The 18,006-nt window shown below is 40.0% G+C and overlaps 1 protein-coding gene across 2 annotated transcripts; it reads left to right on the top strand.

Moving 5' to 3' along the window:
- Positions 1-7,364: 7,364 nt before the first annotated feature.
- On the top strand, positions 7,365-17,960 carry anxa11a (annexin A11a). Of its 2 annotated transcripts, none has more exons than XM_083988569.1 (15): positions 7,365-7,624; positions 10,077-10,346; positions 11,064-11,146; positions 11,836-12,141; positions 12,303-12,390; positions 12,812-12,906; positions 13,232-13,345; positions 13,520-13,610; positions 14,168-14,247; positions 14,342-14,398; positions 14,521-14,614; positions 14,729-14,824; positions 15,940-15,998; positions 16,112-16,234; positions 17,220-17,960. In XM_083988569.1, exons 2-15 carry the CDS (start codon positions 10,079-10,081, stop codon positions 17,277-17,279), a joined length of 1,614 nt encoding a protein of 537 aa, XP_083844695.1. In that variant the 5' UTR covers positions 7,365-7,624; positions 10,077-10,078; the 3' UTR covers positions 17,280-17,960. The 2 variants fall into 2 exon arrangements, with proteins under 2 accessions (XP_083844695.1, XP_083844696.1); XM_083988570.1 differs by having other exon boundaries at positions 11,929-12,141; positions 17,220-17,957.
- The last annotated feature ends 46 nt before the right edge of the window (positions 17,961-18,006 follow it).

The following is an 18,006-nucleotide window of genomic DNA, read 5'->3' as shown; positions in this document are numbered from 1 at the left end:
AGCTGGGGGACCGGTGGAGGATGCTGCAGCAGGCGGAGCATGACTTGAGGTGTTGGGCGGGCCAGTGGACAGTTTGTGTGGAACTCTTTTTTTCCCCTCAGTATAAGGGACAAGGTGATCCACATTTATTTTGGGGATAGTGATCCCATGTGGGTCTACCAGATCCACACTTTTGCCAGTGATCGATGCAATGGTGAAGGGCCCAAGATAATTTGCCTCCAATTTCCCTCCTTTCCTCTGCTGACTCCTAACATTTTTTCGTAACACCTTCATTCCCACCTGAAGGTCAGCAGCATTTTTTTTCCCCTTCTTTGGTTTGGGGTTGTCCTTTATGTTTTGGATGGCACTTTGAAGCGCATCATCCAGTTTGAGGACATTTTCCGTTACTTCCTCAACAGAGAGGTTGTCCTCCACACTGCTATCCACCTTTTGAATGATTTCAAAATCAAATTAAAGAACAATTCAATAAAATCCCTGTTAAAGCACTACATTGTTGTAAGTTTAATCTATTTCTACGAAATAGTTTTTTCAACATACACAATGCATCTTACCGTGTACTCCTCTGGGATTTCAGAGGGATACCTCGCCTCTCTCCCGAACATCAAATAGAAGGGTGAGAACTTCGTGGTAACTTGCCGCTTGGTTCGCAGGCCAAACATCACCGCATCTAAATGCTGGTCCCACATGTCTGGCCTGTCATGCACCAGTTTGGCCAGTGCCCTACAAAAAAGAGAAATTACGACATATTTTTTAAATAAGAAGACATATACCATAGTGATAATGTTAAAATAGATATACCTCTGGATCGTTCCATTCATCCTCTCCACCAGTCCATTTGTCTGCGGATGATATGGGGCGCAAAGGCTTCTTTTGATGCCCAGTAGTTTGCACACGTTGGTGTTGATCTATTTTACAAATACATAAAGACAGCAAAATAAAGATAGACATAGATGGAATAACATGTGACTAAAAGAGTCAGAGTTTTGTAAGCCTTACAGAATTAGTTAGCAATTTTTGTGAATGATAGATGTTTTTAGTTTTGCATACATACTTCATTGACAAACTCCCGGCCCTGGTCTGTCAAGATCCTTTTGGGTGCTTCAAACTGGTAAAAGAACTTTAGTATGCACTGACTGACCTCCTGTGCAGTCTTGGATTTGATTGCATAAGCCTGGGGCCACTTAGTCAGGTAGTCAATAAGCACACATATGTACTGATTTCCAGTGACTGTGGTTCTCAGTTTCCCAATAAGATCCATACCAACGAGTTCAAATGGTGCAGTGACCTGCAACCCATAACATATAACTCATTAGATGCCTATCATATTTCCAGCAAATGTTTATTTTCACCTATTAACTTTTTTTATTCTAAAAGAAGATGATGATATTAAGATTAAATTTTTTACTTACTTTAATGGATTGGTATTCTACTTCCTGCTTTAACACCACACTATTGGCCTGGCATTCAGGACACTGGGCAACCTAACATTATAAAGTCAAACCAACAAAAACATGAAAAAAATTACTCTCCTTTTATCCATCTGTGTGTGTTACGTACGAGGTGTGAAGGATGAAAAATGTCAAGGAAAGAGCATAATATAAAACCACCACAGACTATTGGAAAGGCAAGCATATGCTCATACTGACCCACTGATGGATGTCCTCAGACATTCCAGGCCAGTAAAACCGCAGAGAGATGGCCTCTCTCGTTTTTTTTTGCCCACCGTGTGCACCATGGCTGCTGGCATGAAAATCTACGAAGACATTGTTGGCTTCCTCTTGTCCACAAATAACTTTAGCTCTGGTGGAATTAGGCTGGCCCTTATGCCTCACATAGTACAAGGTACCATCTATAAAAAGAAAACCAAATTATTGATTAATTGTGATCAAATACAGTAAATATATTTATTTATATTTGGATATGCCCTACTTATCTCCCAGCCTTTTAATATTTAAGTAATTAGTGAGAAAGTCCAGATAAAGAAGTTATAATATAATAATTGCTGCTGTTATCACCATGTTTGGCTTGGTGTGTTTTAGTTAATAACAGTAGGTAGTGTTAATTGACAACAAAACTAACTATGAAACAAACATATCCTGAACATAACCACAGAAGAGAGATACTCTTACTTGGAAACCTAGATTTCGAATACTTTAACATGATTTTCCACGTGCTACGTAGGCTATCAATCAATCAACCAATCAATAAAACTTTATTGATCCAAGGGTCAATTAAGATACACACATTCACACTCAGACGGGCAATTATTCACGTTTGAAATAAATAAATAAAAATTTAAAACGACGCAAAAGACAGACAAGATGGATTTTTTTTTTTTTTAGCCTGTAGGCCTAAGTCTATGACGACCCAACGCGTGCCCCAGATGATCCAGCTCACCTTGCAACTCGTAATTTTTTGTCTTTCGACGGAAATTGTTGAGTTGGACCTTAGTGAATGCAGGAGGGAGGGTTCCATCACACAGGAAAGACCTGATGTTGTTAAAAACAACGGGATCCATGTTGTCGACTCCAAAGAAATACTCCAAGCTGTAGCGTCCAGATTGTCGTCTTATTCAACCGTGCGTAATGGTGCGCTACTTTACGCATATTGCGTATTAGGCGCACACAATTGAAACAGCTATTTTAGGTAGGGGAAATATCCTGATTTTTACATATGGCCCTTTACACATTATTCAAGCACTGGTTGACATCAAATGTCATCAGTATTACTCTGCTGAGTGATATCAAGTAATTTTGAGCAAAAGTATTCATCTCTGTGCAGTACCAGAGGCGTAAATCAATTTCTGGCAGGTGAAATACCCTGATTTTTACATTGTAATGGCCCTTTATGCGTTTTTCAAGTGGTAAAAAGCACTGGTTGAGGTCAAATCTTGTAAATGTTGCTCTGCTGAGTGATATCAAGTAATTTTGAGCAAAATTATTCATCTCTGTGCAGTAACAGAGGCGTAAATCAAATTCTGGCAGGTGAAATACCCTGATTTTTTACATTGTAATGGCCCTTTATGCCTTTTTCAAGTGGTAAAAAGCACTGGTTGAGGTCAAATCTTGTAAATGTTGCTCTGCTGAGTGATATCAAGTAATTTTGAGCAAAATTATTCATCTCTGTGCAGTACCAGAGGCGTAAATCAAATTCTGGCAGGTGAAATACCCTGATTTTTACATTGTAATGGCCCTTTATGCCTTTTTCAAGTGGTAAAAAGCACTGGTTGAGGTCAAATCTTGTAAATGTTGCTCTGCTGAGTGATATCAAGTAATTTTGAGCAAAAGTATTCATCTCTGTGCAGTACCAGAGGCGTAAATCAAATTCTGGCAGGTGAAATACCCTGATTTTTACATTGTAATGGCCCTTTATGCATTTTTCAAGTGGTAAAAAGCACTGGTTGAGGTCAAATCTTGTAAATGTTGCTCTGCTGAGTGATATCAAGTAATTTTGAGCAAAAGTATTCATCTCTGTGCAGTAACAGAGGCGTAAATCAAATTCTGGCAGGTGAAATAGGCTGATTTTTACATTGTAATGGCCCTTTATGCCTTTTTCAAGTGGTAAAAAGCACTGGTTGAGGTCAAATCTTGTAAATGTTGCTCTGCTGAGTGATATCAAGTAATTTTGAGCAAAATTATTCATCTCTGTGCAGTAACAGAGGCGTAAATCAAATTCTGGCAGGTGAAATACCCTGATTTTTACATTGTAATGGCCCTTTATGCCTTTTTCAAGTGGTAAAAAGCACTGGTTGAGGTCAAATCTTGTAAATGTTGCTCTGCTGAGTGATATCAAGTAATTTTGAGCAAAATTATTCATCTCTGTGCAGTAACAGAGGCGTAAATCAAATTCTGGCAGGTGAAATACCCTGATTTTTACATTGTAATGGCCCTTTATGCCTTTTTCAAGTGGTAAAAAGCACTGGTTGAGGTCAAATCTTGTAAATGTTGCTCTGCTGAGTGATATCAAGTAATTTTGAGCAAAAGTATTCATCTCTGTGCAGTAACAGAGGCGTAAATCAAATTCTGGCAGGTGAAATACCCTGATTTTTACATTGTAATGGCCCTTTATGCCTTTTTCAAGTGGTAAAAAGCACTGGTTGAGGTCAAATCTTGTAAATGTTGCTCTGCTGAGTGATATCAAGTAATTTTGAGCAAAAGTATTCATCTCTGTGCAGTAACAGAGGCGTAAATCAAATTCTGGCAGGTGAAATACCCTGATTTTTACATTGTAATGGCCCTTTATGCCTTTTTCAAGTGGTAAAAAGCACTGGTTGAGGTCAAATCTTGTAAATGTTGCTCTGCTGAGTGATATCAAGTAATTTTGAGCAAAATTATTCATCTCTGTGCAGTAACAGAGGCGTAAATCAAATTCTGGCAGGTGAAATACCCTGATTTTTACATTGTAATGGCCCTTTATGCCTTTTTCAAGTGGTAAAAAGCACTGGTTGAGGTCAAATCTTGTAAATGTTGCTCTGCTGAGTGATATCAAGTAATTTTGAGCAAAAGTATTCATCTCTGTGCAGTACCAGAGGCGTAAATCAAATTCTGGCAGGTGAAATACCCTGATTTTTACATTGTAATGGCCCTTTATGCCTTTTTCAAGTGGTAAAAAGCACTGGTTGAGGTCAAATCTTGTAAATGTTGCTCTGCTGAGTGATATCAAGTAATTTTGAGCAAAAGTATTCATCTCTGTGCAGTACCAGAGGCGTAAATCAAATTCTGGCAGGTGAAATACCCTGATTTTTACATTGTAATGGCCCTTTATGCCTTTTTCAAGTGGTAAAAAGCAGTGGTTGGGGTCAAATCTTGTAAATGTTACTCTGCTGAGTGATATCAAGTAATTTTGAGCAAAAGTATTCATCTCTGTGCAGTACCAGAGGCGTAAATCAAATTCTGGCAGGTGAAATACCCTGATTTTTACATTGTAATGGCCCTTTATGCGTTTTTCAAGTGGTAAAAAGCACTGGTTGAGGTCAAATCTTGTAAATGTTGCTCTGCTGAGTGATATCAAGTAATTTTGAGCAAAAGTATTCATCTCTGTGCAGTAACAGAGGCGTAAATCAAATTCTGGCAGGTGAAATAGGCTGATTTTTACATTGTAATGGCCCTTTATGCCTTTTTCAAGTGGTAAAAAGCACTGGTTGAGGTCAAATCTTGTAAATGTTGCTCTGCTGAGTGATATCAAGTAATTTTGAGCAAAAGTATTCATCTCTGTGCAGTAACAGAGGCGTAAATCAAATTCTGGCAGGTGAAATACCCTGATTTTTACATTGTAATGGCCCTTTATGCCTTTTTCAAGTGGTAAAAAGCACTGGTTGAGGTCAAATCTTGTAAATGTTGCTCTGCTGAGTGATATCAAGTAATTTTGAGCAAAAGTATTCATCTCTGTGCAGTAACAGAGGCGTAAATCAAATTCTGGCAGGTGAAATACCCTGATTTTTACATTGTAATGGCCCTTTATGCCTTTTTCAAGTGGTAAAAAGCACTGGTTGAGGTCAAATCTTGTAAATGTTGCTCTGCTGAGTGATATCAAGTAATTTTGAGCAAAATTATTCATCTCTGTGCAGTAACAGAGGCGTAAATCAAATTCTGGCAGGTGAAATACCCTGATTTTTACATTGTAATGGCCCTTTATGCCTTTTTCAAGTGGTAAAAAGCACTGGTTGAGGTCAAATCTTGTAAATGTTGCTCTGCTGAGTGATATCAAGTAATTTTGAGCAAAAGTATTCATCTCTGTGCAGTACCAGAGGCGTAAATCAAATTCTGGCAGGTGAAATACCCTGATTTTTACATTGTAATTGCCCTTTATGCCTTTTTCAAGTGGTAAAAGGCAGTGGTTGGGGTCAAATCTAGTAAATGTTACTCTGCTGAGTGATATCAAGTAATTTTGAGCAAAAGTATTCATCTCTGTGCAGTAACAGAGGCGTAAATCAAATTCTGGCAGGTGAAATACCCTGATTTTTACATTGTAATGGCCCTTTATGCCTTTTTCAAGTGGTAAAAAGCACTGGTTGAGGTCAAATCTTGTAAATGTTGCTCTGCTGAGTGATAACAAGTAATTTTGAGCAAAAGTATTCATCTCTGTGCAGTACCAGAGGCGTAAATCAAATTCTGGCAGGTGAAATACCCTGATTTTTACATTGTAATGGCCCTTTATGCCTTTTTCAAGTGGTAAAAAGCACTGGTTGAGGTCAAATCTTGTAAATGTTGCTCTGCTGAGTGATATCAAGTAATTTTGAGCAAAAGTATTCATCTCTGTGCAGTACCAGAGGCGTAAATCAAATTCTGGCAGGTGAAATACCCTGATTTTTACATTGTAATGGCCCTTTATGCCTTTTTCAAGTGGTAAAAAGCAGTGGTTGGGGTCAAATCTTGTAAATGTTACTCTGCTGAGTGATATCAAGTAATTTTGAGCAAAAGTATTCATCTCTGTGCAGTAACAGAGGCGTAAATCAAATTCTGGCAGGTGAAATAGGCTGATTTTTACATTGTAATGGCCCTTTATGCGTTTTTCAAGTGGTAAAAAGCACTGGTTGAGGTCAAATCTTGTAAATGTTGCTCTGCTGAGTGATATCAAGTCATTTTGAGCAAAAATATTCATCTCTGTACAGTGCCAGAGGCGTAAATCAATTTCTGGCAGGTGAAATATGCTGATTTTTACATTGTAATGGCCCTTTACACATTATTCAAGCACTGGTTGACATCAAATCTTGTCAGTATTACTTTGCTGAGTGATATCAAGCCATTTTGAGGCAGAAACAAATAAACAATCTCGATTCAAAATATCTTTATTTGCCTAAATACAAGCCAGATATAAATCACCATCTACCCAACAACAATAGGCCTATTAGGCTACTGGACACACAGGAGGCTATCAAACACATAAACAGAGATAAAAAAAAAAAAAAAAAAAAAAAAAAAAAAAAAAAACAACATTTGATGATCTTTCTCACACTATCGTCATTATCGGATCATTCAATGATCGCTTCATAAACGCTTGATTGGCCTACATTCTGAACAGCCAACGTTCATCACTGCCAAATGTGTTAAAATATGTTTTATTGTCTCACAAATACTTATCATCGATATAAACTGTGGCATACTGGCGCTGTTTGAGCCTAATGAAAGCAGCCATAGCGCCACAGAATCAGCGCTTCACAACTTTAACAGACCGTGCGCGCTCCCGCGGACCGGAAATCAGTTTCTGGCAAAAATCAACTCCTGGCACGACACCGGTAAATGTGGCTGTGTCGTGTTGCTAATTATAGGCAGGCAAGTTTGGGGAGCTTAGGGGCCAAATAGACAAGTCAGCAGGCCTAGGTATTTGTTGTGGGCGTGTCAGCTGTCAAATCAATAACAGACCTTTTGTGAGACCCCGTAGTCGGTAGCTGTCACATTTTCCACCCTGTCATCAATGCCCGCGTGTATTGATAACGTATGGCGTGTTTGTCTATCTGTTGTCAAAAGGCACGAGTGTGTGACACATCTCTGACGGACAGGGCTCATAAGAAGAATGGGTGGGTTCCTTAAATGGAAACTATGAGTCCCACCCACAAGACTTAAATACAGTCAGTGCTGCAGAGACGGCTCCAGGAAACACGGGAAGAAACTACAAGCTGACAAAAGTAAGTATCCTACTAAATATGAAGCAACTACTCGAACAGCGCGAGTTAGAATAATGACTGGTTATATTTAAGTTATATTTTCAGAGGGGAAAACAGTTTTTGGTGTTGTTTTTGTTTTGTTTTTTCGTCATAATGTCTGTGTACGCTGGTCGACGCTGTCGCTAGCTTCCCGCTGCTGCTGCTGCTGTTTCTCTTTGCATTGAGCTAATCCATTTAAAGGCTGAAACAAAGGTCGTAGTGTTCGTTTGCTGCCACATTTTTGACCGTGTGTGTGTGGTTGGATAGTGAATAAGAGAGTTATGGCATTATAAGCCCAGGGTTTAGTTGACAAGATTAACATCGATCGACATTATGTAAGTTAGCTAACTTCCTCGACGGGTGGGTAAATTAGCTCATTTTTTCCAGTAACAGATTGCTACAGGCCTGTAAGGGCGTTTGATAGGTCCATGTTCAAAACCAATCATGTGTCCGTGCTGCTTTCTACTAAATGTTTGTTTATGTACAGTGTCTAACGTTAGTAAAGTCAGTTTGCATGATGTCCAACTATCTGCTAACACCCCACTGATCCAGTTAAATTCAATAGTAATGTTAACTGTAAGGCCAATACTAACTACTTAATCATAAAATGAAACTCATTGATCCAAGGTAAGCTATGACATTAGCAAACAGAAAGTGTAAAGCGGCGTTCACACCGAACGCGATAGACGCGAATGGAGCGGCAACTCTACATTGAAAATCAATGTAATTGGCGCGATGACACGCGATGCAGGCGGAGGCGGCGCGAATGGAGCGTCTGGAGCGATGAGACGCGGCGCGAATGAAGCGTCTGGAGCGGCGCGTCTGGAGCGGCGCGAATCAAAAGTTGAAAATATTGAACTTTTCAGGCGGCATCGCGCCGTGACATCCAATCAGCGATGAGTTCAAGCCGACGACGTCACTTCTCTGTACGGTTATTTACACTCAGAACAACATGAAGGAGAAGCTAATTGTATATGAGCTGTGTGTGGCACCGCTGCCTCTTCTACACAGAGTGAACAAAAAAAAAACACACACACACACACACAGTGAACTCAGACACGACGGCGGGTGGTTTTCCAGTGTTTACAGCAGGTACAGTGCAGCAACGGTGGTGATATCAGCCACGATCGACATGGAAAGAGAGCAGGTTGAGATCTCCGGTTTTCAAATGAACGGGCGGAGCGTCTAGCGCGAATGACGCGACGGACGCGAACGATCCAAAATGACCAAGCGGTGAGATGGAAGCGTCTGGCGCGATTATATTCGCGTCTATCGCGTTCGGTGTGAACGCCGCTTAACCGTTTTATAACACTCCACAAGGTTGTAAACTACCTTAGTCAATGGTGCTTTTCTTTTCTTTTGACACTGAAATGATAACCATCTTTAATAGCACCACATCCCCCTGAGTAAATATGGTGTTGGTTTGTAGCCTAGCTTTGTGGTGTGGTTTGATCAGATCACAGTGTTCTCACACTTTGAAGTGTTAAAGCAGGCCTACGTGATGCATTTGCACCTGAGCAGCAATTGAACATGTTAGAGAGACATGTTTTAACATGAATAATCTAAACCAAAAGCAGACAATTCACATTTTGTCTTAACCTTATGTAACCTATTTATATATTCAGTGGCGTCAGCCTTTTGAAGTAATCACCATCAGTGCAACTGAGATGGACAGCAGCAGCAGCATATAGGGAAGAGCAGCATGAGCATGAGCAGTAGCCTATTTCTCAATTTACTCTTGAGTCATTATGGCTGCAATGACCCATGTTTTCAAAACAGTGAAAGTAGCCTATTTTTTCTTAAATAGCTGTTTTCACATATTAACCTCATGGTTTGACCTCTATATTTCTGAGGGTAGCTTCCTTGTCCAGTGCGCTCATTCAAACATAGCAACGCCCTTTTTTTTCTCCCCTGTGGCCATAAAATGCAAAGCAGAGAAGACTGTTCCATTTAAGGTCTCTGAAGTCAGTTTTACCATGGAACAAATAGGCCTTGCTTTTCATACTAAGCTAAACCAAAATGAAAGTTTCCTCGCCACGCCACTACTCAGCTGAAAATGTCTGTGATCCAAAATTCCCAGAATAAAGAGTTTGACCTGTCATTAGTTCGCAGTGACAGTGACTGCCCCATTCAGAAACACAGTCTGTGCTAAAAAGATCGCCAACTCCCTACAAATCAGGGGAAACCTTTATACTAGGGGAGCAAGTTTTAAAGGCCTGTTGCTGTTTTCCTTTAGGGGTATTATAAAGTCACAACACATATGTCAAGATCCTAGCTATTAGCATATAAACAATGAAGTGTTCTGTGTTTTTGATTCTTCTTAACATTTGGCTGTGGAACTGTTGAATTCCACTGGCTTCCCAAAATCTATTTATTTATTATAATAATATTAAATATTTAACATTTGACTAACAGTTTTGTTTAATGTTTACAGCCATGAGCTACCCTGGATACCCCCCTCAGGCAGGTGGATACCCACCACAGCCCGGTGCTTACCCTCCCCAGGCTGGAGGCTACCCACCACAGCCAAGTGGCTACCCTCCCCAACCTGGCGGCTATCCTCCACAGGCTGGTGGCTATCCTCCACAGGCTGGCGGCTATCCTCCACAGGCTGGTGGCTATCCTCCACAGGCTGGCGGCTATCCACCACAGGCTGGCGGTTATCCACCACAGGCTGGAGGTTACCCTCAGGCTCCACCACCAGGTAAGCAAGCATGAAACAATATAAAACGGTACAGATGCAGCTCTAATGTCTGCATGGGAAGTGTCAAGACACTGCCAGCAAACATTTCCCTAGCATACAGACAGGAAGGAAATGACCCGGGTCTTTCTCAAGTAATGAAATGGTCTTGTTTGTTACATCTCAGCAAGAGAGTGAATGGGCATATTTTCTAATATTTCTTAACTAGGCCAAAGCTGTGTGGAGTGAACTGTGACCACAAAGCCACAGAAACACTACAAAACAAATTTTTGAGAAATAAACTCATGTGCAATTACCTTACCAAGTTGTCAAGTTGAACTCTTTAGGTAATGTAATCGTACATTAAAATCAAACTGCTGTATACTGAATGTTATGGTGAAAATATTATGATGCCCGTCACAGAAAGATTGAGTCTGTTGGGTCGTGTTTTGTAGCCAACGAGAATCATGAGACTTATAGTCAAGAGAGGAATTTTTTCCCCCTCAAAAACAAACAAATGTCTGCTGTTGCTAAGAGAAGCACGTCCCACAGTGCAGCCTTCACATAGTACTCCCACTGTCTGTCAAGCACTCTTTTCACCTGCCTGTTAACCAGTTGGAAAGGCAGAGAAAGGAAGTTCCAGTGAGTGTGGTCCTTCCTGTCTCACTCTGATCTTAATCTAATTTCTGGCATTTAGTAGCTCAACTTTCTCAGACAGTTTTGTCTTCTTATCTTCTCCAGGCAGCTGGGGTGGTGGTCCAACCGGTGGTTATCCCTCCATTGGACTTAACAGTATGTCTAACCCTGGATACAATGCTGGCATGGTAAGTATATCCGAAAATAAACCCCCTTCACTTGCACCTGTAAAATTCTTAATTAATATATGTTTAATGAAACATCATCAGATTATTGCGTTGAACATCCCAGTTAGATTGAATTACTCAGCCTTTAATGGAATATCACATCCTTTCATTTTACGGTAAGACTTTTCCAAAGTCCGCATCCTAAAATCCTTAGCACTTCCACCGTTTTCTTTGTCAGCTTCTCTTTCAAAATCTCTTGCATGAGAAAACCTGTCGTATGCCTCATTCTTATCAATCCCTTTGAAAATCTATCAGTCAACTTTTTTCACCTTTTTTGTTTGCTGACTCATTGTCCTGTCTGTGCTGTATTTGTGTTATCGCATATTTGTATTTCCATTCTATAATAAAACGCGGCCACACTTTATTTGGATACTTGTACATCATGTAAATGGTAGAGCTTCAAGACATGAGGGACATTAACTTCAGTCTCACCACTGAAGTTAGATGAGGATAGGGGACATTCCCTTGAAAGTATCTCAAAACATTGTCACAGATATTGGTTATTTCAAATAAAATTCATTAAAATCTTTCAAGGTGAATTCATATAAAATGAATCTAGTCCAAAAAAGGTGTGACCAGCTATCTATGCTTTGAAAACATTTCAAGGATGTGTGGACATATTATGGAATTCCAATCTTTCCAAATCACAGGCCCAAGCCCCTGTGGGCTACCCATACCCCCCCCAGCCTGGTGGGTATGGTGCCCCCTCCCCTAACCAACAGTCATATGGCCTGTACCCACAGCCAGGAGGGCCTATGCAGCAACCCCAAGGCCCAGGGATGGGCTACCCCGGTCAGCCTGGACAGCCTATGCCAGGGTACCCTCGTGCACCATCACCTAACCCTGGATACGGAGGAGCACCAGCACCAATGCCAGGATATCCAAAGGTCCCATCACCAAATCCGTCCATGCCAGCCTATGGTGGAGGAGCCATGCCAATAGCTCCACCTGTCAATGTAAGAGACACTGAAAATGTTTTTTTCAACACCCATTCTCATTATGCGTCTCTGTTGTGATGTGCTGCACACAACATTAACAATGTAATGTTGAAAACACAGTCAACTCTTTGTCGGAAAAACACTGTCACATTGCAGAAATTTTTGTTTTGTTGTGTCAGAGAGGATTCAGAGGATCAATCAAGGACTTTCCTGGAGCCGACCCACTCAAAGATGTGGAGGTCCTGAGGAAGGCCATGAAGGGCTTTGGTGAGTATTATGGGCAAAGGTCTTAATCAGGGTTTTCTGCTTGTTATTTTTGAATTTTAATCTCTTTTGTTTCAGCTGTAAGGTCTTCCAGATGTGCTGGATGTTTCCCATTTGTGAAGTCATGTTCTAGCTGTGTATTCTTTTTTTGCCATCCCTCTTAATTAGTTAGTTAGCGGTTGTAAGGTCTTGTTTAGCCACAAATGGTTTAGTTGTTTCATCAGTTTACAAATCATTTTTTAGAATCAAAACACCAGATCAACTTTTTTAGTCAATTCAGAATTCTTTAGTCAGTCTTGATTTTGGTATTTCAAAGGCGTTTGTCATTTTTATGTATAAAAGTTTTGAGTATCAATAAAATGTTGAAGATATTAAGACTTTTTTTTTTAATTTCTGATTTGACTCTGTGGGCTTGTCTCTGCAGGAACTGATGAGCAAGCCATTATTGAGCTGCTGGGGAGCCGCTCCAACAAGCAGCGTGTGCCTATGCCCCGGTCTTACAAAACGGCCTACGGAAAGGTAACGGACTAGTCCTGTTTATTGTTCTGTTTATCTATCTGTATGCACTGGTAGTATGATAACATAAGGTACACACATCTATTTTTTACAGTTTATTTGCACACCAAACACCAATTTAGAGTCATATGTGGCTCAGTGTGCATTACCTAGCGGTGCTTAATAGGGGCGAGCACACAACAGGTGCTAGCGCTCTCAGTAAAATGGAGAGGGGATTGAATGTCCTCAAAGCTCATTATAGTTATGCCACAGAGCTTCTCGCAGTGAGTGTTTCACTGCAGCAGTTAATGATGGTTTTGAGTTATTCCAAGCATGTTTCCATTTTTAGGATCTGATTAAGGATCTGCATTCGGAACTGTCTGGAGACTTCAGGAAGCTGGTCATGGCCATGTTGAGGAGCCCAGCTGAGTTTGATGCCTATGAGCTCAACAGTGCCATCAAGGTAAACACTCAGAAAATGTTGTAAAATAAATGCATGGACAATAGTATTTAGAATTTGCATTAATTGTAGATTTGAAAAAAGATCCATTCAACAAAAATGAGCACGAAGAACTTTGACTGCTCCAAGGCCAGCGGATGAGGTAGTCAGATTATCATTGTTCTGCCTTGCTTACAGGGAGCCGGAACCGATGAAGCTTGTCTGATCGAGATCCTGTCTTCTCGCTCCAATGCTGAAATCAAAGAGATAAACCGCATTTACAAACAAGGTGAGATGCCTTGGGGTGGTACATGCACTGCTTTTCTCTGCTGCTCTCTAAATCTTTATCTGGCAGCATCACCACACTGTTTTGAATGAGTTTTTATTACATTAGTGGATAAGCTCAGCGTGTCTAGATCTGGGTATCTCTGTAAAATTTCTAAATACAGATGCTATGGTGAGGAATTTGTCGGACATAAACTCAGTTATTTAACACCAGCCCTCGTAGTCAATAATAAGACATTGATATCAGGGCCTGCAAATACAGTATTAGTTTTCCTGGGTTTTATGGTTATTTAAATTAATTGTTCAACAATCTTTATGCCTCTATGTCAGCAACAGCCAGAGGCACATTGATTTGGGGTATTTTTTATAGTTTACTAAGTTTTGTACAAGTCTGCAGTATGCTTGTTTCCCTTGCCAAGAAGTTGGGTCTTGGTCACCATACCTACAGTATATGTCAGAAAAACCTATAGTTTATCCATCATCATTTCTTTCGATACTATTGGTTTCTGTAACCTTACATTTTTATTTAACTAGGATTGTCATTCCTTTTTTCCATTTCAGAATACAAGAAGTCACTTGAGGATGCCATTAGTGGGGATACCTCAGGGCACTTCCGCAGGCTCCTGATCTCTCTCGCCCAGGTACAGATATTATATAAATGGATTATCTGTGTGCCTGATGTCTTAGCAACTACCTTCAGATTTAATTAGGAATGTTTTTCTCTGTACTTTGTAGGGCAATCGTGATGAACGAGAACAGGTTGACATCTCTCTGGCTAAACAAGATGCTCAGGTAAAGTCAGCATCATTTTCACAAATAATAAATGTTTGAAGATTTATCTGCAACTTTGTAGTTCATAAATTAATAACTGTATTAAACGCGTCACATTGTGCATATTGCTGTTCTTGTAATAGGCCCTGTATGCTGCGGGAGAAAACAAGCTGGGAACAGATGAGTCCAAATTCAATGCCATTCTGTGTGCCAGGAGCAAATCCCATCTCAGAGCAGGTATTTGTCATAGACAAAAAGACAAAGTTAAACATTTTAGTCAAAATAATCCAGGCAATGTTTGTGGTTTGCGAGCTGCGTTACCTATTTTTGTGTGTGTATGTTTGTGTGTAGTGTTTCAGGAGTACCAGCAGATGTGTGGCAGAGACATTGAGAAGAGCATTGTCAGGGAGATGTCTGGAGACCTTGAGAGTGGCATGGTTGCAGTGGGTAAGAAGTTGAACACACACACACCTATTCAGGCCTTAGAGGAGCCACACCCATCTATTGTGTGAAGTCTTAGAATGTTTTCCATATGAATAGTTCATGACAAGAGAGGCTCTTCTTCAGTACAGTACACGTTTGACGTAACATCTAACCATTAAATGTTTTCCATGCCAATTGTATTCCACCCTTTATTACGGCTAATGCAGTACACAATTGAAAATGTACTGGGGAAGTGTTCCAGTTGAATGCTTAATGTTTTTGTTTTTGTTTTTGTTTTTTTGCCAACACTTCTCAGGTTTATGGTACAGTAACCTGTTTTTTAGATGTGTTTTTATTTGAATCCTTACGTCATTTTGCACATTCGGTTTATACATCTTTAATTGTGAGGTGTTGTGTGCTGCAGTGCTGGATGCTTTCATTGGTTTCAACACTGTTTAATTTAAATCTCCTAGACAATGTCTTTGTGTCTGATTTCACATTGTGTTCCTCATTCATTTTTCAAAATATAACTCACTTTAAAGCTGCAGTAATCAACATTTGGCCAGTGGGGCACAGAGTATCTCAAAAACGTCTGACCCCTGATTTATTATCACCTTTATAAACATGTTGAAACTAATAAATAAGCTATGGTGTGTATATCTAGCAGACACTTAGTAACATAATCAGATCATAAGATTCAAATTTCTTGCTATATGATGAATTTAAGCCCTATATGTATTCTCCTTTTTTAGCTCTGCTAACCACTTTCCGAGGAGAGAAATATGTTAAACTACAACTCTCTCCATAGACTAGCTGAGTTCTACGTGCATTTGATGATAAATTATTACCCTCTTTCATAATGAGGGATCCCCACTCATTATCTTTTTAAATGTAGAAATATTGATTAGTGCAACTTTAAGTCTGCTTGTTGTCCTTTTGTTACTTTCTCATTACATACATCTTGATGTATGCAAACCGCAAAGCTTGATTTTTTGACATAGTTCACTTTAGATAGCACGCCCCCATTTTGTTGTTCTAAATATTGCAGATCTCTCTCATTCTCAAGAGTAAGAAATAAAGTATGAATTAATGAGTATGTGGTGCTTCTGCTGCAATATTAAGTATTTTCTCTGTTTCAGTGAAGTGTATTAAGAACACATCTGGATACTTTGCTGAGAGGCTTTACAAGGCCATGAGGGTGAGACTTGACGTTTTGTTTGGACAGTCCATTTCTAGACTACTATTACATGAGTGCAGAATAATATTTGATTTATATCACCCTCGGTTTATATGTTGTTTGTGTGTGTTCAGGGAGCTGGGACTAAGGACAGAACCCTGATCCGCATCATGGTCACTCGTTCTGAGGTGGACATGCTCGATATCCGCCAGGAGTATGTTAGAAACTACGGCAAATCGCTGTACACAGCTATCTCTGTAAGTATCATCATTATCATCATCATCATCTGCTACATTTAATACTTAAAGGATAATTACCGTTTTTTACAATCTGGACCTTATTTCTAGCATAAAATACGATCATTTACTCACCCAGATAACTTTGGTGTCATTACAAGTCGTTCCGACGAAATTAGATCCAGCCGAGAGCCGCGTATATCCGTATAATGCGAGAACACGGGGCACGCAATGCACCCTCTAAATAACACATCATCCGCCGCGAAACTAGTTCATTTCACCAATATTTTGTTATGATACACTAGTGCTATTCCCCTCCGAGCCCGTGGTGGCATGTTATCAACATCTGTGGTCTGCAGGTTGACCTACTGACCTCTGACCTGGTTGATGTCATCTCCGACTGCTGCCCGGCTCATTCTGATAATAATCATTCCACTTCGGCATCCAGGTCCATTTTTAGCTCAACTAGTCGGAGCTTTAGTAAGTCCAGGTTGCGGAGAGGAAGCCTGTGGAAGCTGAACTTCGTCCAGCTGCTCATTTTGTTCTGACAAGTCTGAAACACGCAGAAACAAACCATAGCATTAGCGGTAGCAACAAGCCGCGCCGCACCACGGTCGGAGATGACATCATCCAGGTCGGAGGTTAGTAGTCAACCTACAGACCACGGATGTTGATAACATGCCACCACGGGCTCGGAGGGGAACAGCACTAGCATATCATGACAAAATATTGGTGAAATGAACTAGTTTCGCGGCGGATGATGTGTTATTTAGAGGCTGCATTGCGTGCCCCGTGTTCTCGCATTATACGGATATACGCGGCTCTCGGCTGGATCTAATTTCGTCGGAACGACTTGTAATGACACCAAAGTTATCTGGGTGAGTAAATGATCGTATTTTATGCTAGAAATAAGGTCCAGATTGTAAAAACCGCTAATTATCCTTTAATTTGAAAATGATAAATCCAGTGTCTGAAATAATTGTTGATTAATTTATTGTATTAACAGGGAGACACATCAGGAGACTACAAGAAACTCCTACTGAAGCTCTGTGGAGGCAGTGACTGAACTGAAAACGGTGTCTACCACAGTATAAAGATATTCCAAAAATATCACTTTTTCACACTAGCTATGCGCACTATATACAGTACATACAGCCAGCCAGCCTGCATGCCAAGCCAATGCCTTCAATGCAATGTTTACTAAGTTGTATATGAACCTCATACATATTGCTGGGCAGTTTCTTTTCTATATGTAGTATGCACAAAAAAAAGTTTTATATTTTTACACTTGGGATAACTTTGATCATTTAAGTTGAAAATGGATGGCCATACAATAGATTTGTCTGAGATTACATTTGAATTTTAAGAGCTATATATTTTTAAGATATTTTATTTCAATTGTGAGATAAGATCAGATATATAATGTTATCTGGAATGTTTATCGACTTGTCTTTTATTTTTCAGCAATGCTGAATAAAATATGAGACATGGGATATGTAAAAGTATCAAAGTACCAAAGTCAATGTTTGCAGCTGTATTATATCTATGCTGTATTTTGTCTACACATACAAATCCCTTTACATCATAGTTGTGTCATATACCTGTCATTGTAGCAAATTGCATTTCCTCAATTGTTGTTGAAATCTCAGAAACTAAACATTGAAATAAATGTGGTTCATCATGTGCAAAATACAAAGTCCCTCTGATGTCTGCCTCACAGGTATGCATGGTCCAGCATTTGGTGATAGCCTCAATATGCCAGTAGAGGGCAGTGAAGTCTTAACGTCAACCCC

The sequence above is a fragment of the Trachurus trachurus genome, assembly GCF_905171665.1.
Source record: "Trachurus trachurus genome assembly, chromosome: 15".
NCBI lineage: Eukaryota > Metazoa > Chordata > Actinopteri > Carangiformes > Carangidae > Trachurus > Trachurus trachurus.
The sequence above is the reverse complement of the archived record's forward strand: the minus strand, read 5'-3'. Positions and strand labels throughout refer to the sequence as shown.

Bases quoted from the DNA above. Each gene is read 5' to 3' on its own strand.
- anxa11a (XM_083988569.1), top strand. From the start codon at position 10,079: ATGAGCTACCCTGGATACCCCCCTCAGGCAGGTGGATACCCACCACAG. The intron at 15,999-16,111 runs GTGAGACTTGAC...GTGTGTGTTCAG, and splicing joins GGCTTTACAAGGCCATGAGG to GGAGCTGGGACTAAGGACAG. The intron at 16,235-17,219 runs GTAAGTATCATC...TTGTATTAACAG, and splicing joins CGCTGTACACAGCTATCTCT to GGAGACACATCAGGAGACTA.